Below are 25,734 nucleotides of genomic sequence, written 5' to 3' on the forward strand. Positions count from 1 at the left end.
TTGTCATTGAATTCCTGAGACTTTGAAAATGTTTTAACTTGTTGGATAGATTGAATGACTGACTGTCTGAATAGTAACTAGTTCAAACCAGTGGCAGGGAATGCCAAGTTCAGATAGAACTTAATGTAGGAATAAATGTCAGGAGTGATACATACTTAGAGCCCAGTTTCAGAGATATGGTATGACCTTCAAGCTACCCATGCTATGAGAGTTTTGGTTATAGAGTAGGCAGTCACAAATAAAAGGAAATGTTGATCAGATTGTTGGCTGGGAGGCAGTGAAAGAACCTACAAAATCAAATCCCACATACAAACCCATCAACAAGTTATTATGCAGGCTGAAACAAGAGAATGCAGATAGGAGGGAAAAGCTTTGTAGTGCTCTCAGCTCTGTTTTTTCTCAGACTTTTACAAATTGATGGGCACTTAATTTTTACTTCAGCGTATCCTCAGGATTGGTTGAGGTCTTTCCAGTTTTGTCTTCTGCACTGTTGAAAAACAAACTGTTGTAACAGGTCACTGGGTTCTTCACATATATTAGGCCCCTTTCATTATCAAAAATGACTGTGTGTGTAAAAACTTTTGCTGAGGTACTGGGTTTTTTTTTCCCCTTAGTATATATCATTATGAAAAAGTGTATTGTGGGGTAAAAGATTTGGAACAGTGTGCAGAAGGCTAGTATTAGGCCATTTATATAAAGCAAAACTCTGAGAAGAGTTTCATTTCCCCCCCTGTGAAATATGTTGTGTTACTGTTTCTTGCACTAGCAGTGAAATTTATTTTTCTAAAATAATTAAATAACTGACTTTTATTTTCTGTCTTTAATTTGTTCTCCTGTTCACAATTTTGAAGTGATACAGAATGCAAATCAAATGCTCTTGGGACACTGGAATGCATTTGGTACTTTGATACCCCCCAGAGACTTGTGATATGATGGAAGGCATGAGGGAGAGATTTAGGCTTAAGTTTGCTTGATTTCCTAAAGAAAACATTCTACTATTGCAGTTGTTAATTAAATAATCAGAATTTGTAGTCTAAGATCTGATCTAATTTTTCTGGTTTTACCTAGTCTCAATGTTAATAGCCTATAGGGAAAAAAAAAGCACACAAAAGAAATACCATTTGTATTGAAATAAATAGAGCAAATTTGCATGAATATTTAATATTTCTTCTGTGGATCTTTTGCATGTACATTAGCACGCAGCTGAACTTTTCAAATTCAGAAGTGATCTCCTTACCTACAATTCTGTGCTTCTTTAGAAGATGCTTGTGTTTCTTTCATTTAAATGAGGTTCCTATGCCCCCCCCCACTTTCAAGTTACATACAACTTTTATAACATGAACATTCATTTGAAAAGGGGAATCAGTGAACATTAGTAGGTGGGATATGTTATACTTTTGGATAAACCTGAACACTCAAAAATATTTCATGTTTCTCTCTCAAAATATTTGCATTTTAAAAATCACTGAAGTTGAGATGTGCCAGGACGTTTGTTCACATATCGATTGAACATTAATTTTAGAAGGTGGTATATGGAAAAGTTTCATGTGTTGGTTTTTATGTGAATTTATTTTCCTCTTTACTAACAAGTTTTAGAGAAGCAAACAACTGATTGATTTGTTAATTGTGGACATAGCATCATCCACTTTAAAAGGCAGGATAGTCTTTTTTTGCTACACACCAGGTAGGGAGATGAAATTGGGGATGTTGTCAGGAAGATGGGTAAGAAAGGAAAAGATCAGTAAAATGCTCAGCCAACAGCAGCATATACTTCCCCAGAGCTGACACTCCTTACCACTGAAGCAGGAGGTGTTCCTCAGAGGTAACAGTGTAAATCCAAAGAAAAGAGGATTTTCCAGACCATTGCAGGGCTAGCATGATTATCTTCATGCTGTATGTGTTGTTATCTATTGAATATTATTTAATAAGTTACAAACATAGCTGATGTTTTTATAGACAGAAGAGGAATAATACTTACTTTCAAATAATCTTCTGAACACTACAGATTTAATAACTCTTTGTAAAAGTAGAATTGTCCTGTCATTGTGAAAAGGGCATTTATGTCGTCTTTTGTTTTTCATAGATCTTTGGGATGAAAATTGCTGTGTAAATATATATTTTGTTGTAATAACTGAGAATATTTCAGTTACGTTACCTTAATTTGGGTACTGTCTCAAAATCTAAAAGACCTATTTAGTCTTTGTCTTGTGAAAATGCTAAAGGACATGTCCAAAAGTCAAATGGAAAAATCATTTTTAAGACTTACTACATGAGCACTGGTAAGTGTTGCTTCTTAGCAGATTTCTTGCTTGTTCTAACCACAATTTAGTACTTGCTAATAAGACTTTAAGCATATTGTTTTCTTTCTTTCATGGTAAAAGCTCAGCATAAACAGCAAGCCAAGTAGGCAACCTCTTGGTACAGAATGCTTCATTTTACTTGATGGAGTAATTCTTCCATTGTAAATACTTGACTTTAAATACTGGAAACTCTCCAAGAATTAGAGAGACTTGTTAAGACATGGATGTTACAAAGACCACTTTTAGCAGCTTATAGACGTGAAAAAAAGATGTAAGACATGCTAAAATCATACAAGCAATTCTCTTTGCATGCGTCTATTCTTTTGGTTTCAGCAGTAGGTTAATTCATCGTCATTAGTAGATAAAAGCTCTGAAAAAGACTAGAAGAATGGTGCTTGCTATTGGGTTTTACTAGGAGCATTCAACTACAAAAAAAGAGATATTCAGTGGTATAGTCAGCTCTCAATTATCCAGCACAATGAGGCTGGCATGGGCTAGCTCACATAAAGCAAAACCGCAGCTAATTCAGTACATATGTGTTAGACTATAAAAGCATAGTTAATATATTTACCTTTGGAAAATTTGTAAACAGATTTCCTTTCAGCAGCAGATTAAAAAAAAAAAAAAGGTAGGTAGAGTGCAGCGTGATACAAGAAATAGAAATTTAATTCTTTGTGGCACACTGTTGTAGCCATAGATGTCAGGAGGAGGTGATGCCATGTTAATACACACCCTCTTACTCATTTCAGATGGTGGTTTCACATCCAACTGTGTAGAGACTTGATATTAAAATTTTATATAACATAGGGAACACTACTTGTATAGAATTTTATGTTTTGGTATAATGGTCAAATAGCTATAAAAAGGACTATCATATTTTTTTTAAAGTGAATGGCCTGGTAAAAAGCACTAAGAATGTAATAAACTGTGAGGGACAAGGGAGTCATTACAGCAGTTCAAACAAATAAAACTTTTTTCTCCCAGCACTACTGCTCTCCCAACTTTCCCCCCATTACTGTCCTCTGCTTACATCATGAGAACTGGGAGTGTTGGGATGTAGGGAATTGGGGAGCGGGGATTTGTGTGAGAGATTCATGCATTATATCCCTCGAGATTTAGGTGTGCTTTAGAAAGTTGTATTGGGTTTGTGTGGTGGGGTTTTGGTAGCGGGGGCCTACCAGGGTGGCTTCTGTGAGAAGCTGCTAGAAGCTTCCCCTGTGTCTGATAGAGCCAATGCCAGCCGGCTCCAACACGGACCCACTGCTGGCCAAGGCCAAGCCCATCAGCAACGGTGGTAGTGCCTCTGTGATAACATATTTAAGAAGGGGGAGGGGGGAAACTGTGCAACTGCAGCTGGAGAGAGGAGTGAGAACATGTGAGAGAAACAGCTCTGCAGACACCAAGGTCAGTGAAGAAGGAGAGGAGGAGGTGCTCCAGGCACCAGAGCAGAGATTCCCCTGCAGCCCCTGGTGAAGACCATGGTGAGGCAGGCTGTGCCCCTGCAGCCCATGGAGGTACCCGGTGGAGCAGATATCCACCTGCAGCCTGGGGAGGACCCCACGCCGGAGCAGGGGATGTGCCCAAAGGAGGCTGTGACCCCATGGGAAGCCCACGCCGGAGCAGGCTCCTGGCAGGACCTGTGGACCCATGGAGAGAGGAGCCCAGGCTGGAGCAGGTTTGCTGGCAGGACTTGTGACCCCATGGGGGACCCACGCTGGAGCAGTCTGCTCCTGAAGGACTGCACCCTGTGGAAGGGACCAGTGCTGGAGCAGTTCGTGAACAACTGTAGCCCCTGGGAAGGATTCATGTTGGAGAAGTTCCTGGAGGACTGTCTCCTGTGGGAGGGACCCCATGCTGGAGCAGGGGAAGAGTGTGAGGAGTCCTCCCCTGAGGAGGAAGGAGCAGCAGAGACAACGTGTGATGAACTGACCACAACCCCCATTCCCCATCCCCCTGCACTGCTGGAGGGGAGGAGGTAGAGGAAAATCAGGAGTAAAGCCTGAGAAGAAGAGAGGGGTAGGGGGAAGGTGTTTTAAGATTTACTTTTTGTTTCTCATTACCCTACTCAGTTTTGATTGGCAATAAATTAAACTAATTTCCCCAAGTCAAGTCTGTTTTGCCCGTGACAGTAATTGGTGAATGACCTCCCCCTGTCCTTGTCTCGACCCATGAGCCTTTCGTTATATATTCTATCCCCTGTCCAGCTGAGGAGGTGACTGAGAAAGCGGCTTTGCTGGGCACCTGACATTAAAATATACCATAAATGTTTCAATGAACATTTTTCCTTTTTAGTCTGCATAAAAAGATAAAACAAAAAGTAAACATCAGCTTTTCATGTAATAACATTTATGTCTTGGTTAACCTTCTAGGCTTTCAGGAAAACAGCCTATGTATGAAAGTGAACACTTTCAAGTGTTGTTATTTAGCCTATATAACTAGCTTTCTAATAACTTTGCAGATTTTTTTTTTTCAATATTTATGTATATTCCTGGCACTCCATAAATCATGTAACACTTTGTTATGTATGTATTCTATACTATGCTGTTGACTGCCTGCACCTTTGAATAGGCTTAAGACTTTTTACATACATTTCAAAAAAGTTAACTGTCAATCATACAGTGGCTGTGTAGGTAAAAGTATCAAACATAAATTATTATTACTACAGCTTGTACACATATTTGATTGTTGGACTGTATTTGCATGGAAGATTGACCAAAGAGAGACAGAGGAAGGTTAAATTTTATAACCCCTTCATAACACTTTTTTTTTTTAATAGTATCTTAATTTGAATCTCAATTAAGTTTTGAAATGTTGGAAGGAATTGTACTCAGGTGTAAGAGAACCTCTGCAGTGCAGTATACCTACTCTCTAGCTATATACTGAAAAGGGAACTAGCTGTATAATCTGGTTAGTTGTTACAAAAAATAAACGATATAGGTCCCTTCAAACAGTGGTAGGAAACACTAGATAGAAAACCAGATACAGCAACTGAGAAAGCATCATCTTACAGCTGCTCTCATTGGTTCCATTCTTGCAGAGAGCCTGTGTTTCTGCACACTGAAACATTTCAGTCTTCATTAAGGGTTCAAAACCTGAGGAAATCATGAGGAGCTGTAGGTCATAATTTTTCAAGGAGCATGACTGGAATACCTTCTCTGAGATGCTGAATGCTCTCTGCTTTCACTGGTGTTAGCAATTCTGAGGACTCTTGGAATTCTTTTTGATTAGTTTTGTTGCTAAGTAGAGTTTGGGATTGTGAAGGTTAAATAATGCTGATTTTTAGTCAAGCCTAAACCAGAATTACTATGTATATATCAACGTTTCAGTATGGAGAGTCGTGGCATGTTTTATTTCTGAAATACACTTTTTGTTGTGCCAGATCCTGGCTTCTTAAAGCAGGGATTTTCAGCTAATGTCGAAGCATGCAATGATTAGGTGATACAGGCAATTATTTTTATAGGCATAGGAAAGGGTTAACCAGTTCAGTACAATATAAACTAACTGAATGTAATCCATACCAGATTGGGTGTTCAGGTTCCTTAAAGCTTAGTGAAGTTTGTTGTTGTTATTTTTTTTTAAAAAGGAGTCTTTTCTTCCCTGCCTTCTGTATCTCTTCTGTCACACTAATACACGCACCTGATTCTGAATGTAAACCTGGCAACCTTTAGTCCTGAGGTCCTGCTACATTCACTGCTGAATTAATGCACTGGTATCTTAACACATATTTTTTTCTAAATCAGGAGTGACGTTCTTTAGCCTATAGTCTGCCTACAGTTCACAAAAACATCGTGGCCCTCCGCCATGTGATTTTTTTTGTTCTGTTTTCTTTTCTTTTTCACCTTCTAATGTGTTAATGTATGACCCTGGCTATTGGAAAGCTTTATTTATCATCACGTAGGAGATTGTTTCTAATCCTTGATCTCTGTGGATATAATTTTCATAAATGGTATAGCATAAGTAGACTTAAATGTGCAGTGTATTTGGGGGAATTAGCTTGTTACACTGGAAAGCAATCTGGGCCCTTGATTAAATATGTTGCTCTTGTGAACTGCCTGGTTTCCTCTCTGTATTCTGCATGACATAATGTGATAAAGTTGTTTCACCATCTGCATGTATTCTGTTGGCACATTGCTGTTAGATTTTGATTTGCTGGTTCAGGAAATAGAACTTTCCTTGAAGACTTACTATAAACATATGAATGCCTTTCTCAGTATTGGGACTTAAATTTCATATTGAATGCTGACATGATCTGAAGTGAGCATCAGTGGGGACCAGAATTACACGTGCTGTTGACAGCTTTGAAACACAATAAATGAAAGTCACATTATCAACTCTTTATATTCTTTAGATTTATTTTCAGAGAATCTCTGTAATAGTTGGATGTAATTTGATAGCTGAACAGTTAGCAAGAACAAAACAGAGTAAATCAATTTCAATTACTTTGATCCTTGGAATAAAACCAGATGACAATAAAAGCCCTAAATAATTTAACAAATACGGTGCTGAAATAGCAGCCTGTCTCTGTCACCTGTAAACTGGTGAAGGTGGATTCCGATTTGGTTATGACAACACTGTGTTCTTCAAGAATTCTAAATCTGAGCAGATTTATACCTTCGTCTACAAGCTCTGTAGTTAGTTTTTAACAAGTTGGTTTCATTCAACTAGATTATATTTAGATAATCTTTACAGCATACAGTGTACTCTTAATTAACGACAACTATTATTGAACATTAATCTTCCAATACAGCCGTGTGTGAAAGGTTCACAGGTCCAAACTGCTTTCCAGTATACTGAATTAACTCCTCCAGGAGGACTGAAAACCTGTTAAGGTTCCAAGGTGATACAGGACATTTGTTGGGCAGAGCTGGAGAACATTTCCAAGAAAACTAAACATGGCAGTTACAGAGCTGCATCATAATTCAGATTCTGCTTTTGATTGATTTTCAGATTAATGCTAGCATGTGCTTTTTGTTTCTCTTGTTCCAGTCCACACAATCTAAAAGATTTATGGATAAAATCTTGAGTGGCAATCTCACAGTGAGAAGTTGCAATTTTTATCACAGTCAGCCAATTTGACCATTTTTTAACACCTTGGCAAGTGTGTATGACAAGAGTAGGCAAAACAGAAATCCAGAGGAGACTTTCCCATCGGACTAAACCAAGCTGAAATCCAGAATTTCCAAACTGCAGAAGGTTGGGGTTGTTTTGTTTGGTTTTTTTTTTTTTTTTTTGGCTTGAAGATGAAATTTCAAAAGCTCTTGAAGGTAGCTTTCAAAAGTTTGGCAGATGCTGCAGTGTTTCAATACAGTTTGTTAGGAGTTTAGTGTTTTTCCTGAGCCAGTTCTCCTCCCATCACTGCAAGTATTCAGACAGAGGGTGCAGTTTTATATTACAGCTGGACTGATTAACTGTGGGCAATGACCAAAAAGGGAGGTCTTGTTTTCTTCTCCAAAGCTTGTTCCTTCCCCCTCCAGTATGTCAGCAGTATTGCTAGTCTGACCCCACAGTGAACCTATTCAGAGAACTAAGGCTATAGAAAAATAACACTAAAAAAAGGAAATAATAGCTTTCTTACTGATGTAGTGCTCTGATCTAGCTGACCGTGGGGTCAGGTGAGTGCCAATGCTGTTGTAAGTGACTGGGATGCATAGCCAGAGGCAGGAGGAGTGGGAGAGCTCTTAAATTAATATAGATGTACTGTAAATCTAGACTTTGGGCATACAGTTCCCCCTATCAGGTTAAGGATTATTTAGGTATTATCTATACTGCTGCTGAAAAGAATGGTCTTGCTGTCCTCTCTGTGTTTGGTGCCCTGTTTTCCTACATCCTCTTTTGCGGTAACACTAGTGTTTTTGTGGTTAGTTGGATCAGGGAGCAGATCCAGCTGAAAACTAACCAAAGGAAAAAAAAAAGAAAGAATTTCAGCTTCACAAATGTTAATTGTTAGCATAGCAAGGGACAAGGTAGCATGAATTTGTCCATTGTGGCAGCAGCACAAATTTAAATTTCCTAAAGTTTATTTTGATATTGCATTATAAATACTCATATAGAAAAGCTTTTTTACCAATTCATTGACTCCTAGCTGGTGTACTGTTCCAGACTCAAAGACTTTCTTGAAGGATAAGACCCTGAAATTGTATGTGGCAATCCAGCCACCTTATCATCAGTCTCAGTTCTATCTGTGTGATTCCCCTCTAGTATCTTTTCTGAGATGGACGGTGAGCCGTAGAGAACTGTTTGATTTAGGAAAGGCATCAGTATATGCAGTGTGTGGTGGTCTACTATATAATTGTCATCATATCATCATCTATGTTAACAGAAGTGACATTTTGATGTTTTTTTTCTTTTCTCAGTGTTTCAAATTTGTTCTATTTGGCTTCACTTAAGTATATACATCAATGGAACACAGATTATCTAAGATATTTGGGATGTATGCTCTTTGCATGTGAGTATGACTAATTACATTGAGCTACATCTTTAAGATTAAGTGCATTTATGTTCTCTGATGAACCTGGCTGCACTGAGGAAGTGGCATTCTAGCCTCTCCAAACACATCTTATGTTTTCCAATAGGCTCAAGACTTTCTTTTGAAAAATTTCTTTCATTCAGCAATGAGATTCAATGCAATGCATTCTAGCCTAGCTTTTCTCCCTACTGTTGTTTTCTTTTGGGATTACTGTTTGGTCATTGTTCAGTTCAGGCCATACTCAATTCCCTTGTAATTAGTGTGGAGCTAATAACCATGTACTGACTAATCGTGTCTGCTCTGGTTTTCTGGGGTTGTTTTGACTCTTTCAGCTTCCACTGACTTTTTGGGGGAGTTTTTGACATTTAGCACCTCTGAAGGTGCTAAAATTAAATTAAAATTCATTTAAAAAAACCCGAAACTGTGTTTCAGTTATGAACAAGCTGCTAATGTGTTAAATCATAGCCATTAAGTGATAGGATTATTCTGACTAAATATGACTGCCTAAAATTTAAGTGTATATTGAGATGAGTCACCCTAGGATCCCTTTATGGACAGTGAAGTTCTATCGTTGTGTTCCTGGAGTTAGCATGCAGTGTGTTTGACCCTAAGGTGGATGCCTGTGTTTGGTCAGATGATTCGTGCCAATAAGAAAAGTGGGAGTAGATCACATGTTGAATTTTTATTAAATTTCTCATCTAATTTGCTTGGAGAATTCGTCTAAGTGTCTGTATAGAACTGACTGTGTAAAATTCGGGCTTTAAGTTCATGTTTATCTGTGGAAACTGAAGTTGCCAGGCATAAGAAGAGTTTAAGGAGCTCCATCCCAGGTTGAAATCAAGAGGAACACCTTTAAAATGTAGACGCTTAGATGCACATGATAATTTACATTCATGCACTGATGTTTAAAAATTTCAACTATACAGGAATATTAATATTACCACTAGAGCATGCTATAAAATCATCTGCTCATGAGATCAGCATTTTCATTAGTGTTTGAAGACTGGCAGTAATTGTGAGGTTTCTTTCTTCTGCCCTTGTAAACCAGGCTGTGCTCTTTATTTCCTGTGTAGTTCTTGGAAGCGGGCACAGCCTCCTGTCTTAGCTTTGCACATTCTGTTTGAGACGTTCAGTCTCTTGTTTGGCTGGATACTTCATCTTGTAATAAAAGGAAAAATGAGTTTACCTTCTGTCATCCAGATTCTGGTTTATTTCATAGTTGTGTTTACAACAAGTTTGTTTAAAGCTGCAAAGAACTATTTGTATAGTTCTTGGCTGTCACTAGTCAAAAGGATGAAATTAATAGCCACTCCCTTTTCAGTCCCTAAAGCATTTTCTTTCCCACAACCTTTTAAGATAGGTACCACTGGGTAGCAAATCCATAGTGCTCTGGTAATGTTTAAAATAAATTGCATCTTACTTGTCCAAGCTTGGTTAAGATTTAAGTGTCAGTGGCAGAAGTAAAAGATCAATGAACGTTCCCCCTTAATATATGTATAAGGAATACAAAATTGAAAATCAATGCACAACAATTGTAGGGTTAAGTTTAAGAACTTTAACTTTTTAAGATTCTTCCCAGTTCATTCACCTCAGTATCAACATCACCATTATTAATAGAAGTGTCATTTCCAGTATACCTCTCTAAATTTGAAATTAAGTTTGAAGTACTCTACATGTGTTGCAACTTACGATAGAAGAGAAGGTTATGGAATATGAAGCAGGAAGTAGATTCATCTGTTGGGCTGTGAAACCTTAAAGGTGCTGGTATACACCACATTTTAAACACTAAGCACATGCTGAATTTTATCAGTGCTTAAAATTGCTGAAGGTTAAGTATAGGCATAAGTATTTTCAGGATTTCAGGTGAATGCGTAAGGTCTACTTTGTTCCCCAACAGATGCTGGTTTTGACATTCTATTAATTAAGACTGGCTTTTTTCACCTTTCTCCTAGGTGTTTACCTCCCATGGACCTACTGTGATCATGCCAACCTGGTTCTGCTCTCGAGAATGGTTTTTTCACGTGGGAAAATTTGATGAGGGTGGAAAGGTGAGTGCTACAGATGACACGTAGTCCAGGAACCATCTCTTTGTCTAACAGCCTCTGAAAGGCGTAAACCTCTTATTAAGAAACACTAGGCAAAGGGGTATGGATAAAAACTGAGGTCTAAAAAAATCTGGGTCATACCTTATACCTGTTTTTTTTTAAAAAAACAGTCATTAACCAAGTACAGTTGTTTTGGGGTAACTCTGGTGATTGAAGGTCATAACTGAGATGGGGTTTGTAGATAAATCTAACACATTTGTTAGATATGTGAGCATACCTGGAAAAATTAAAGAAGGATTCAGACATTCAAGCTCCTTTTCAGTCCCTGAAATAGTTGCAGCAGATCTGAAAGCTAAACAAAAGTCAGCTCATAGTTTCATTATGAACCATCTCTGAAAGGTCAGGTAGATTTGGTGAAAGAGATTAGAAGGAAGAAAGGTGCAGGATGGCAAAGATATAGTAATACATTCTGCTAAGGGGAAAGATTTCTATCCCTAAGATGAAGAAAAAAGGGAGGAGGGGAGGTCACAATGTGCCGTAAAACTACTATAATTAAATCTCATTTATCCACTTGTCTCATATCCACTTGTCTATCTTAGTTGTCAGGTTTGTCTTTGGAAGATGTTAAGTAGCTTTTCCTCAAGGATCAGAACGGAGAGGTTACAACCTAAATGACTGTTATCTGAGAAGTGTTCTTCCACTGACAGTTAGGTGTTCTTTTTCTTTATAGATTTCCTGTATGAGTTTTATTTGGTCGCTTTAGGCTCATCAGCATGTTTATGGAATAAAATCCAGGGATGTCCATTGGCAGTATTTATTGTGGTAGGAGTGGAAATATGTTGGCAAATATATCTAATTCAGATGCATTTGGATCCATTTTGTGTGTTTTGGACCTGAGAGGTTTTGATTCCAGTGGTTTTGGTGAGATTTTAGGGCTACAATGGGTGGTTCTGAGTTTTGGTTTGGGGTTTGTTTTTTGTTTTTTTGTTTTTTTTTTTTTGAAACCCTTCATTTAATAGTACTATAAAAAATATCTGCTAAGGCTATTTGATATTTTATTATTTAAACTACAACATACTATGATTATTATTCTTTTTATAGCCTCTAAATGAAGCCCTCCTGTGCCATGCAGTATGTGTGTGTATGTGCGTATATATATATACAGACTTACACACACATGTATATGTATGTATGAGGATGTACCGATATTATTCTGTGGGCTGCCAACAAGATTATAATTTAAAGAGAGGGCAGACAGAGAACAGAATTGTTCAGGGCAGTGAAACGATTTGCCCTTAATTACATGGTGGGTGAGTGGAAGAGCTGGGAATCGTGCCTGGCTCCCAATACAATCTACATTCGCTGACCCATGCTCTGTATTTCTTTTTTATTATTATTCCTTATCATTGTATTTTCATTCTCTGAGAATGTTTGACTTAACTTCTTGAGCATTGTTAGTAAGCTCAAAAAAGAAAGCAAGCAAGCTAAAACATAATAACAACAATAGAACAGCAAGCCTAATGACAAAGTTCAAGAGGTTAAGTTAAACAGACTATTGTTCTGTGCTTTTTACTTTTAGTTTTGGTTTGGTTTTTTTTCCTCTTTGTTCTTTTTTTTTTGTTTTTTTTTTTTTTGTTTTGCTTTATATATATAATTGTGTAGGGACTATGCCACTGGTTATTCAGATGTAATATGCTGACAATCTTAATCCTAACGATTTTTCAGCCACAATGCATGATATGGCCTTCTAGTTTTAAAAATTATCAGTGATAAGTTAAACTTTTTGTTTGTCCCTACTGTGAAGTGCCCAACGTGTCAAAGCTCAAACTCTGACTGATACAGAGGACCTTCAAAAAAAATACTCTGTGAACAAGGGTGATGACAGATCTGAACAAAGCAATGAACATAAGCAATGAAGTCAAACCTTTGTCCTGTGTGGGTTTAGAGGACACAAAATCGAGTCCTAAATCTTTTAGCATTTAGCATTGATCTAACTCTTTCATTTTCATTTGAAAAGAATTCCTTTGAGGCAAAGAAAGATTTTCTCTATGTATCAATAGAGCTGTTATAAACTAGTCCTGAGTACTCTTAAGGATCTTATCCACATGTATGTATGTTCTGACCTGACCAGTGATTTGACTATGTTAATTTGATCACTTCCATCTCCGTTTTTGGGTTAGCATTTAACAGTGTGACCTGTAAGTGTCATATTGCTGCAAGTAAACACGGAAACAGGCCAACAAATCTCCACGTTTCAGCCTTCTCCATTTGCTAACCTGTTTTCCTGCCAAAAAGCTGCATTTCTCATTTGGAATTAAATCCAAACACCTGTTCTTCATATTTCAGTGCTTAGAACAAATGGAAGATAATTCTTCCATGGAAGAAACTGTGATTTAATGTTTATGTTAATAGTATGGGTGGACTGATAGAATATTAATTATAAGTTATCATGTAATATTGTTTTTATTACAGGCAGGTATGCAGGTATCTCTCTGTCCATCCAGGTTTTATGTGAAATGGATTTTTTTTAAATATTTACAAAATGTTTTTAGAAATAAATATTTCTTTCTGGTCAAGATCTGCAGTTGCTGGAAATTTATTCCTTTTATGTAATCACTGTGGCAATGTCCAAGCAAAATCCTAGATAGTATCTTCATAAATGGTGGCTAAGAACCTGACACGTTTGCTTTATGCCCTAATTAACTAAAATGGTGGAGGTGTTATTTATGCAGCCTCTGATATATGATAATTAAAGCAGAAGTACTTGAAGTAGTTGATTTTAGCAAGCTCTAATGGTGTGCTTAGACTAAGATAATACAATAGAAATGGTCACAAGCCTATAAAGTAACATTTTAAATAGTATCCACTGCTAGGAGGAGAGTCACATGAATCGTATTTCTGACTTTATTTTTTTAGGAAACTAAAGGGAAATAATATTCCTGTTATCCAGCTGATTCGGATAAAGGCGCAGTACTTCCTTATTGAAAAAGTGGCAGGACTTTACTAAACCCTTCAGAACTCACACTTGAAAATTAGTGTGTGACCTTATCTGCATGATTGGTTTTGCTCCTATACATTTTGGTGTCTTCTAGCATCATTGTATAAAAGTCATAACTGTGTCCAAAAGCATCACAAAAAGTTATGCTGAGGAAAAAATGTACATGATCTTGTATAATGTGAAAAGTCGATTTTGAAGCTATAGCATGCTAAAGTAGGGAACTTTATAAAGTTATGTGCAGTGGTAGACGTGGTGTCTGTTATTAGCTAAGCAAAGTTATTGCTTCGTATGTTTGACAGCGCACTTCAATTTGCATACAAAACCAGCCTTTTGCAGTTGTAGCCGACTGACCTTGTGTACTTCTACCAAAATGCATTCTTCAGGTGGACAAGAGATTTTGTTTGCTATTAATGTCCAAATGGAGATCACTGGGTAGGCACATTGTTTGTCTCTTTCGGCATGTTGTCCTTTTTGTTCTAGTCACCTGTGTGTAATGGCACTAAGCTAAAACAACTAGCTTGTTGTTTTAGATAAATGCTCTTAAGAAATCTTGAGTACATTAAGAACTGTATAAATGAACATTGCTAACCTGCAGACTGCACTCCATGCAAATGTGGCAAATTGTATAGTGTTGGCTTTATTCAAGCAGTATTGTTGACATCACAACTGTAATATGCCACACTTGTTTCTTTTTCTAGGGCTTTACCACAACGTGGTCTCAAATTTCCTGTCACCTCTGTATTTAACCTTCCTTTTTAAGTGTATGAAAACTAAAAATGGAATGACAGTCTTAAAGTTCTAAACTAATCTTAAAGTGTAAACAGGGGGAACTTATCCTTAATGAGCCCCAGATGGAATAGCATATCATAAGCCACTGGCCTTTCTGAATACAAACTGTGGCTCTGAACAAAGTGTCTGGAGCTCAGTTTTGATCTATTTTTGTGATAAAAAGTCACAAAAAACACGAATTGAAAAGGTGTCAAAATATCCTTTGGTGCACAGGAGACTGTAGCACATGCTGCAAAGCTCTAAGATAGCTTTGTAGGCTGTTAGGCACTAACAAATGCATTTTTCCATTTTTCTCTGCCAGAGCACACAAATGTCATTACCTCCAGAAAGGCAAGCAGTTACAATAACACCTGAAAGGTAAAAGGCTAAGTAGGAATTTCGTTTATTGGAACATGAATTAAAATGTGGTCAATCTGTCAAGTAAGCTATCAAGGTGCTCTGGGGAAAAATTTGGATAAAACACAGGCACTGATGTTTTTGGCTTTATATAGTTAAGGCTGAACAGAGATCAGTATTTGATCTAAAAAGGAAGGAAAAAGTGGTGGAGCCAATGATTAATTACACTTTGTAAGCTATTTGAAAATTCGCCCCATACCCCATGTCTAATGACATTTTTTGCTAGTCTGTTATTAAATATCATTTAGAATTTACCACCTCCCTTCCATTTGACTTTCCCATCATCATTGTTTAACCGAGTTTCTCTGTGCCAATACATTTGGATGAAAGCAATCTTTTGTAGTTTCCTCTAACCTGTTATTTCACAAACAATGAGGTAAATGTTACAGGCTTCAGGTCTTATAATCAAGGCAAAAGGATGTAAAGACATGGTTTGGATGGGAGCCAAAAAATGAAGTGACAGGTCTGCAGAAAGAGAGACTTAAGCATATCTTGGATAATCCTGAAGAGAAGCTATTAATAGCTATTTATACAGAGTTAACTTGTGGTTAGTCTGCTTGCATACCTCTGGTGACTATTCTAAAGGAAGTTAAACTAAGGAGTATTTTCAACTAACAATGATTTCTCCTTGAAATATGTAATTTCAATGAGAATTTGTTCATTACAAAAGAAAAATACAATTGACATTTAACACAAAACTTGTCTTTAGGGAAAGACTGAAGGATGGATAATTCTTGATAAATTACTTTAGTTCCTGATTTTTTTTCACGTTTACATTTAAATTGGAGAAGCGCTGATATTTCTTACTTGTTTTTAGCTTCCAGCAGCTGAGTAGCTGTTCCCCGTTAGCAGTGCACTTTGAACAGCATTTGTTGGTAAGAGAGTCTAACGCCTGGCAGAACAGCATTTGTTTCTGAGGCAGGAGTACTTCCTTTAAAATAGGGTGTCTTTTGTGTTCACTTCTGTGCAACCAACCCCTCTGTATGTGTTATTTCTGTAAATCCAAGATTTAGCTCAAGACTTTGGTAGGAAATGCTGTTGGACAGCTGTTGGCATACATATTTAAAAAACAAACACCCCCCCCCCAAAAAAAAACCCCAGAAAAAAAAGTACTTTGATTTTTTACTCAACATCTCTGCTTTGTTGCTAAATGACTCTGAGTTTAGCATTTTTTTTTCCTGTTTTTTTTCCTGTTTATTCTTAGGTGTTGTAATATATACCATTTGATCTGCTTTTTATGCAACTAACGTAATGTTAATACCAAAGTGTTTTTCTTTTTTAATGAATGTTCTAAAATGTGCAGTATGAAATAAGTTAGTTTAAAAAATAGCAATGAAACAAACTCGTTCCAAAGTCCTGTAAGAAACAGGTTAGTATGGAATCAAAAGTTACTTCCTTTTTGATTTGTTCTTTCCATTCACCAATTTTAGGCTCTTCTGAGGAGTTAAAGCAATTTGGCTTATTCTGTCCAAAAATTACCCTGATATTGCTGTCTGGTTTGCCAGAAGTGTACCAAGTTATAGCTCAATTTTCCTTGATGCCTCTGATGAAGAGGAAGGGCTGAGCTTTCCCAAACCTGAAGGTTTTGTTTCGTATGTGGATAGATTTATTTCCCTTGTCTTGCTTGTAATCACTTTTTGTTATAAATGCATGTGTTCTTGAAATATAAAGCATTCAGTGTTAGATTTCCCATTTTCACTAGTTAGACTGCTGCATAGGCTGAATCGCTACTGTTTTGCTCACAAGGATCTGCCACCTCTACTAGAGTGCCTGTCAGCTGGAAGAGGACAGGGGAAGCGTACATGTCAAAGATGATTGAGAGAAGGCTGAATGGAAGGAAAAGAGACGGATGAGGAAGTTGGGACAGATTGATTCTGCTACACAATCAATTTCCTGTATTAGGTTTAGCAGTAAAAGGCAGCTCTTACATTGTGTTTATGCCTGTACAGCCTAATGACAAGTTCTGTCCAAGTGACCAAAAAAAAAAGACTTCTGTCAGCCTGAAGTTCTGCAGTAGTTACTGGTCGTCCCAGGGCTACAACATCATCTCTCACCAGGTGTTACTAGTTACAGCATTGCACAGAGGGCCACTCTTTCATTAAAAGTCCTCCAAAAATTGCTGATCAGTATCTTCATCCCTACTGATGCTCCTCACCATTACTGATGGCAGAGCTGCAAAACTTGCAGCCAGAATTGCTTGTTGTAGTGGTAGGTGGCTTGCACCTCCTTGCCAAATACATATGTTGAGAACACTGTAGTTGGAGTACTGTTTCATGCACAGTGATCTGCTAGGAGTGAGAAACAGTGAGCAATGAGATGACAAGAGAAGAATCATGGAATATTTAGTTTGGTCCCTTGAACTTGAATTCAAGTTAAGTTCTGCTTGACATCCCATTGTGTATACAAAATCAGTCCCCTCGTCTGTACAACTCTCTGACAACTACCTGAAAGGAGGTTGTAGTGAGGTGGGTGTTGGTCTCTTCTCCCAAGTAGTTAGCGATAGGACAAGAGGAAATGGCCTCAAGCTGCGCCAGGGGAGGTTTAGGTTGGAGATTAGGAAAAATTTCTTCACGGAAAGGGTAGTCAAGCATTGGAACAGGCTGCCCAGAGAGGTGGTGGAGTCACCATCCCTGGAGGCGTTCAAAAAACGGGTAGATGTGGCACTTCGGGACATGGTTTAGTCTAGTCTGCCCTTGATTGGCTTAGAGTGGACTTGGTAGTGTAGGTTAATGGTTGGACTGGATGATCTTAAAGGTCTTTTCCAACCTAAACGATTCTATGATTCTAACTAACCATCAGCACAGCAAGTGATACCTGCCCAAAATACTGGGTAAACACAAATCCTTCACGTGTTTAGTAGTAATATGTTAAAGTGAACGATGATTTTGCATATGGCTAGTGCATGCTGGTTAGAACAGAGCAGGTGCAGGCTGTGTTTTTCACTAGAAGTTGTAATCAGCAGCTGATGAGCACAGCCTTGAGTGAGGCAGGCCAGTGAGTTTATCCCTTAGTGCCGCAGAGCATATAGGGTTAGGTTTTGCCTGTAATGTGGAAAATTCTGTGTATAGTCCAGTAACAGGGAAACTGTGCAATTTAATTGTATTTATTAATGCTGAAAATTGTTTCTGTGGTAGCCTGTTGCTGGAATGCTGTATTGTTAATTGAGACTTTTAGCTATGGATATTAATTTTCCAAAAATACATTAAAATATCCCTTTAGTGGTTAAACAGCTTTTTCTTTGAAAGTTGTGTTGTTTTGACAAAGAGTCCTGGTGTTTAAAATGCCATCTGGATCCAATAATATGTCTCAATTGGGAAGAAACTCTTGTCTTGCAACAAACTTACACGCTCAAGAGCTGTAGGAAGTCCCATCCCTGCAGGATCTGTAACACAGTCAACATCTTTCCTCCCCTGAAAAATGCATGGCAGTGCTGCTCCTTTGTAATGTGAGAGGCCACTGCTGAGCAATACAAGGCACCTGCTCATTCCTAGGGGTGAGTGTACTTTATTTCAAAGTATTTCTGCCAGTTAAAGTAAAGCAAAAGAGCACTCCAGAACTAAAAAGCATTTTGAAAGATCCTTTTCTGTTGCAGTAAGTCTCTTTTTTAATATGCGTATTAACGGTTATCTTGAATAATGTGAACGCTTATCCAAAAGAAAATGAATTGCAGATATGTATGTGATGTAATCATATATCTGAATCAAAATACGACTACTGCAGTAAGCTGGTAAGTGCTGCAAAATTCATGCCCTGTCTGACACAATCTAGTGTGTGACTGGAAAAGAGAAAAAGGTTTAAACTTTGCTGCTGATACTCAGTATTTCCATTAAAGTCCAGAATAAGAAAAAGATAGAAAAGGGCTACAAGATAAATGGAAAGAATCTGAGTTTGTGTTTTTCTTATTTTCTTGATGACTGCAGTTGCTGTCTGCTATTCCAACTTCCCCCAGATTTCTTTTGTGGCTTTCAAAGTTGGTTCATATAAAGCACAAATTGTATGAAGTTCTCTAAAAGTTTTCTTCTGCATTGGAGCTCTTAAACTAGAAGTCAGACAAATATCTACGAAGACAAACAGTAGCTACAGATAAGCTGCCGTTAGCCAGGAGTCAGATCAGAATCCATTTTATTCAGAATCTGGGAGTGTGGCCCAATTCAGTGTCTTAAATCAATCTATTATATAGTGAAGCCTGGAGCTGTGAAGTACAGAGCTTGATTTGGTTCTGATTTTGCCCAAGATACATATGTTCAACTGAGTATTTTGGATTTGTTTTCCAGGGTTTTTTTTTTTTTGTCTGATTTCTCTCCCCCACCACCATCCCTCAGCTACTCAGTCCAGACCATGTCTGACATGAACACTCAGTGTGGTGGGAATGAGAAACAGTCACTGAACTGTATTGCTCTTATAACTAGAAGGCCAGAAGAAACCACAGAGGGATTTTGTGTCCAGCACTTTAATTAGAGAATCTTGTTTTCTTAATTATGGAAGAAACTCAGAAGCCGTGGTAATGGGGAAAAAATTCTTTTTTTCTTTTTTTTTTTTAAACTTGTGCTCTTATTATTTTTCTGTGTTGAAATAGGATACCTAATGTTGAGGTTGAGGTTTATGCCCCTGTTATTCATGTATGTGATATTGCCTACAGAAAGAAATGTATTTCAATATCTTTCCCCTCTTTTCCTTCCCAACTTTGTCATGTTATTTTTCAGCTTTTTATTGATGCTACACTTAAATATTTTATTTGGACCACCTCGTTTTATATAGCAGAGATATTTTGCTTGATAAAATCATGTGACCTTTTAAACACTGAGTTGGAGGAAAGAAAAATCTAGATTTAAACATAGAAAAATTGAATGTTCTAGCCATATTTCAAGAAGTTGCACCGTTGCAAAATATAAATAGATACTGCTTTTTTACCTTCAGTATAGGCCTGTATTTTTAAAATTTGGTTTATGCTTACGTATGTTATGATGTGTAATTGAATACTGTGTGCCGTAAGATTGCCCTTCTGACACTGTATCTCTGGCATTAAGTTTTTCTGATTTTTAGGTGGGAAATGTTGCATGTGATCATGAAATCTCTAATATTTCCTAGAGCCTGATAGATCCAAAATTCTAGGAGATTTTTTTCTTGCAGTGTTTCAGCACTATTTCTTGCAATCCCATTAGGAAGAATGTACCATGGAAGTAAGTTGCAAGGAAAAAAAAAAGTTTTGTTTTCAGATGTTGCTTCATTCTGAGGTTGTTTTTATTAAGGTCTCTTATTCTGGGGCCTGATTCACCTTTCTGAAGTAGAGAGCAGTATCTGTATGGCAACCAAAGAAAGAACAATAATTCTAGTAAAACGAAAAAACACTCTTCTGAAGTCAGTGATCCCTTTCAGTAAACTATTTGGTTACGTGGCACTTTAGGCTTCATGAACTGTTCAGCAGCTGGGTTTCTCTCTTTTGGGACTAACCTGTACCAAGCTTTATATCTCTGTCAAAATGAGATGATGTTTATTTTTCCACCTCTGTCTTTGTGGTCAGCTGTACTTCATTTTTAAATAGCACTGCCTGCTTTTTTAATAGCTTTATCTTTTCTACAGATACGTTTATTTAATGACCCGTTAGATAACTTCATGGAGACATACAGAAAGAATATGAATGAAAATATGTCAAACCTTATTCATTTAGCAGAAAAATAAAATGTATCTTCAGATGTAACTATGAATACTGGTCACTTCCTGGTTTGAAATAACCAATTCTCTTCCAGGGTGTTCCAGAAGATTTGTTGTTTTTTTATGAACATATCCAAAAGGGCGGTGAAGTCTTTCGAGTAAACCGTTGCCTCCTGCTGTACCGTTACCATCCACAGGCTGCAACACATTCCGTCCTAGAGTAAGTTGCATTTTTTGGTAGAAAATTAGCTTCATCTCGGATGATTGGCAGCAAAAATGCTTAATCTCTTCAAGACATCACACAGCAAAATAATTACCTTGTTGCGTTTAATTGTTTGGCGCTTTTTTTTGGTGGTTTTTTTTTTTTTTAAAAAAGGCTAAAAAACAAGCATAACATAATACGTTGGTAGTATCCTCTTTTGATGGTGAAAGGTTGGTTTTCTGTTCGTTCTTGCTATAATTTTCTTTTGAGTAACATACTGTAGCACTGGAATTGAAATTATGAATTGAAATCTTTGGTTTGGATACTGTTGCCCATACGCTATCGGTGTACCTGTGTTAATGACTTAGGCAGGGATGGTGTAGGGGCATTTTAACATTTGACAAATATTCTAAGAAATTGTTTCGTCTTTGCAGCTGTTCTTGAAATGATTTCACAATAGGTATTGTAAGAGCAATGCAGCATTTTGGGGACTGCGTTACAGTAGTAGTGTTTTCTCAACTTCCAGTTAGCATCGCTTTGGCTGAGGCTGTAATTGATCACGTGAGGTCTCGTAATCTGCCTGAATAAGCTCTCTGGTTGTTTAAAGCATCCGAGTTTCTTACCCTCAAAGCAGATTAAGAATACTTTGTATGTTTATGTATTTATCTGCTGGACATGGCAAAAGCAAGCAGTGAAGTGGTAACTTTTTCAATACTTGGAACATCATTGCAAGAACGTGTTTGAAATATATCCTAGTGGTGAAATTTTATTAGAGCTTTTAATTAGTTTTTTTAATATGTGAGGTTTTGATTCTCATATTTTTTGCCATGTGAACTATAATGTAAAATGTATTTTTTTAATTTTAAAACTTAATTTCAAAATGAACTGTCTCAATTTAAAAAAAGTAAACAGAAACTTGTAATACCAACAAAAACCTTCTTTTGAAAAAAAATAATAAAACCTAAACCTTTCATCTGATAATGTGCTTCATTTACATATATTATTTTCCTATTTTACAAGGTCTAAACCATCTAAATCAGAAAATGAGGCTTAAAAATACCTGAGGATGTTTAGAAGTAATTATCTCAGGTGCTTCCTTGTAAGCTGTTGCCTACTGCTTTTACAGTGCTGATCTGCCCTTAAAGAAAATGTTAAATTGCCAATTGCTGATTCCTCTACATGCTCATTTTACCCATCAGAGGTGTTCTTTGTGATCAGAAGTCCTGCAAGCTGAGCCAAAGTAATTTCTTTCTCTTATGCATTGACATTAATGAAAAATTATGCGAGGTTTACTGTCCTTTAGGAGTCCCACACCAGAATCGCAGTGGTAATTAAGTAAATGGTTTTCTTACTGTTTAATGATATAAAGATACTTTTCAGTCAGTCCTATTTGTATAGCTTTGTAGAACTGACTAGTAAAACTAAACATTTTTATGTGCATTTTAGTTGTATATCACTATATTATTGCGTTACTGTAAATACTGTAGTCTGCTAGCACAAATATCATGCTTGTGGTTAAATGTCACTATGGATTTTATAAATACATATATGTATGTATGCATATGTATATAAAAATCATTTCACTCTGAAACAGTCATTCCAAGCAAATAGAAGATATTCTTTGGATTTTAGAATCATAGAATCGTTTAGGTTGGAAAAGACCTTTGCAAACAAATATGAGGTAAATTATTTTTCTTTTTATTGGAGTTTAAATGTAAGGGTGGTTTTTTTTCTTTTTTAGTGTGTGATCATTTTGGCAGTTAGTTACAAAATTTTCAGCCATGCATCATGGGATGCTAGAACTCTTGGAAGCCTGTTGCTTGTATCTGTGGGAAAACATCTTATTCTTGGAAATGAGTTTGTTTTGAATTTACTGCAAGCTGTTGCTTATTCAGATCTACAAGGTTGTGTGGCACAAGCACCCTGAATTACAACATACTGTGAGAATGTGGAAATACTGTAAGCTGTTTCAGATGTGCAGTTCGCATGTCCAAATTGGCGCCTTTCTTGTCTCATTCTAAGAAGTCAGGCTAGCCATTCTTCCTGTTGGCTTTTGCTGGTACTACTGTTAATAATGTTTTGTGCAAACTTTCAAATATGAGGTTGTGTAACATCTCTTCTTATTGGCTTGTTTCCTGTTTGTTGCCTAAGTTGTGAAGGGTTGGCGAGCATTTGTTTCTAAAGACTGAGGTGTGCATATTGAGCAAAAAAAGGTTAATGGACTCATCACAAAGGTTTAAGTTTTAAATAATTTAAACTGGGTCTTTCCTAGTTTGCTTTTTGGTCACCCCACCTTATTTGATGTATGTTCTACCTTTTCTAGAAGTCTCTTTCTTTTTTATGGTGTGTTTTGTTTGAGCAGTTCTCTGTGGCATTTTGCCTTTTGCCATTGGCCTACGTTGTCTTTGAATTTTCAGAGTTAGCCTAGACCTGGATTTAGAAGTAGTAACTCACCAACCAGATTAATATCTTGTCTGAGATCAAAATGACGCTTGTAGGAAAGTTGACTTTTTTTCTTTTTTTTAAATGGTTTATGCCTAGTTTCAGTCTTAAAAAATAGAGCTGGTTAATAGGACTTGTTTATACAAAGGTGCATAATTCAATCTTTTCAGCAAAGACAACAGTCGCTTCTAGCCTATTATGGGCTGATTTTCAGTTTATACGAGTGTCTTCCATTACTGTTCAGGGGAAAAAAATGCCTGATTTTGCTTTTTCAGACTTCCTAAAATATATATGAAACTACTTGGCAAGCGACATTTAGTTCTTTTTATTTAGCATGTATAATTGTAAACACTAATGATTTTTAGGTCATTTCCTATGATTAGTATCCTTCTGGAACAAGTATCTAGAGGTGAAAGTATCTGTGAAGTAGGAAACAAAAACTTATTTGCATTCTCCCTTACCCTGGAGGCATCAGACTGTGTTATTAAATGTTTTGGGTGTATGACAGAATCTGAATGAAGTACAGTCTATATTTAGATTTCATTAGGTGCATACAGAAATATAAACATTCTCATTGTAATTTCATCTAAAGTCTATGATGGATACCTGCTAAATGTGAATGAGCAATACAAGTTTTGAGAAACTTCTCTTCAGCCAGGAATTTACAACACAAAATCCCACGTTTTGTATCTCTTAGATGTAAATCATTTTATCTCACATTACAGCTTGTATCCTGGGGCTGTGTGTACTTTGTGCTACATAGCTACATGACACTGATTTGATACAATACCAGAGCTGGCTTTATAGTGAGAAGTACTGTAGTAAGAAAGTTTGGTGTATAATAAAAACATTGTAAAATTCATAGATTTTTATCTTGCCAAAAGGGAGAAAAAGGAACTGTATATAAAACAATGTATCTCATTGTGAGATAAATGTCAGCTTGGAACAAGATGAGCAATAAAACATTGTACATGTCTTTAGGTACTGTTGCTCATGAAGACAGGCAGTTGGAGCAGGTAGCTAATCTTTGTAGCAATTTACAAGCTTTTGGTCAAGAGAAATTTAATATACACAGAAAATAAGGTTCGTACCTTCCCTCTGAGATCCAGGTGATTCCCTTTTATGCAGAAAATGTGAAGCGTACTTACAAAGCTTACAGTAATTTCATATGCTGTGTATTCAGAATGAGTATAATATTGTAAGAGCTTGTTCTGCATAAATAACCCAAATTACGTAATCTATTGAAACCATCTGGTTTCAGGCACTAGAAGCTTCCAGCGTCATCTAAGCAAAGGCGAACAGGCACTTAGTCTGAAACACACATTTGGTTGTTTTAGAGGTACTCCGAGGCATGGGTTTCGTATCACTGATGAGTGCAGGAATGCCTGCTTCATTTCCTGCAAAAACATATGCATCCAAAAATAGGCAGGAGAGAGGAATAGCGTAACATATTCCTGTACAACTGAAATAAAGATGAGGTCAACTGCATTTTTATCTTCTATGCTTGCATTTGGCACTTCAATTAAACATGGAAACTAATGACCTCATTAGATTCTTGAAAAGTAAATGGCATTAACATTGATAGTCTCTGTCTTTCTTAATAAGCCTTTCATGAAAAACAGGCCACAATGCAAACCATGCCTCAGTTAATGACCCATGACCTGAAGATGAACTCAGACATTAATAGAACCTATTAACAGTGTAAATCTAGTAACTCAGTGGGACGATATAGTCCAGCAATTAATAAGTTCACATGAAGTTCAACAGAACAACAACGACAAAAAAAATCAGTTTATTCACCAGTATGGTCAAGGTTCAAATGGGATTCATTTCTGAATTTCCTGTGGATTGTAAGGACCTTGAATTCTGCATGCAGAACTAGCTATAAAGCATCTGTGCTCTCAGCTCTCACTTGTGATTAAAAAGTTCTCTGTTCTTCCATCTCTGGATTATCTATCAGGTGAGATTCACCTATAATATAAAACTCTTACTATCCTGCCATGAATAAAAAACAACTGGAAGAGGCCGTTCACTTGAATAACTCCTCTTTCTGTCTGGTGTTACTTGAGTACTGTGCAGGACCAACGTATATAGAAAAGGTCAGATTTACAGATTTATAGTATTACTGCGGATGGTAATCAATGCCCAAAATTCCAGTACTGTTCAGGATATTGGGCTTGTATTTGTGCACTTCTCAAGTACTTGTACATCTGTCTGCTCTGTTGATTCACTTATGTAGCCTCACTGGGGGAAGGAGGGGAAAGGCAGTCAAACAATATGGCGAGGTTTAACTGAGCTCAGACATTAAATCATATAGCTTTTATTGTCACATTATCTTTCATTTCAAAATAGGAGTAGAGCAGATGTTTCTTGACTCCTGTATCCAGTCAGTAGGTCACCACACATTTTAACAGAGCTCCATTGTTATATTACTTGGGTGGATG

At 37.0% G+C, this 25,734-nt stretch overlaps 1 protein-coding gene across 1 annotated transcript in view; it reads left to right on the forward strand.

The window, feature by feature from the left end:
• QTGAL (queuosine-tRNA galactosyltransferase) overlaps positions 1-25,734 on the forward strand; it is a 134,509-nt gene that overhangs the window by 85,127 nt on the left and 23,648 nt on the right. The window contains exons 8-9 of the mRNA XM_075720028.1: positions 10,719-10,814; positions 20,742-20,866. Of these exons, the coding sequence (XP_075576143.1) occupies positions 10,719-10,814; positions 20,742-20,866 (221 nt within the window). The remainder of the gene's footprint in view (positions 1-10,718; positions 10,815-20,741; positions 20,867-25,734) is intronic.

This window comes from Pelecanus crispus, chromosome 12 (genome assembly GCF_030463565.1).
Source record: "Pelecanus crispus isolate bPelCri1 chromosome 12, bPelCri1.pri, whole genome shotgun sequence".
NCBI classification, from domain to species: Eukaryota; Metazoa; Chordata; class Aves; order Pelecaniformes; family Pelecanidae; genus Pelecanus; species Pelecanus crispus.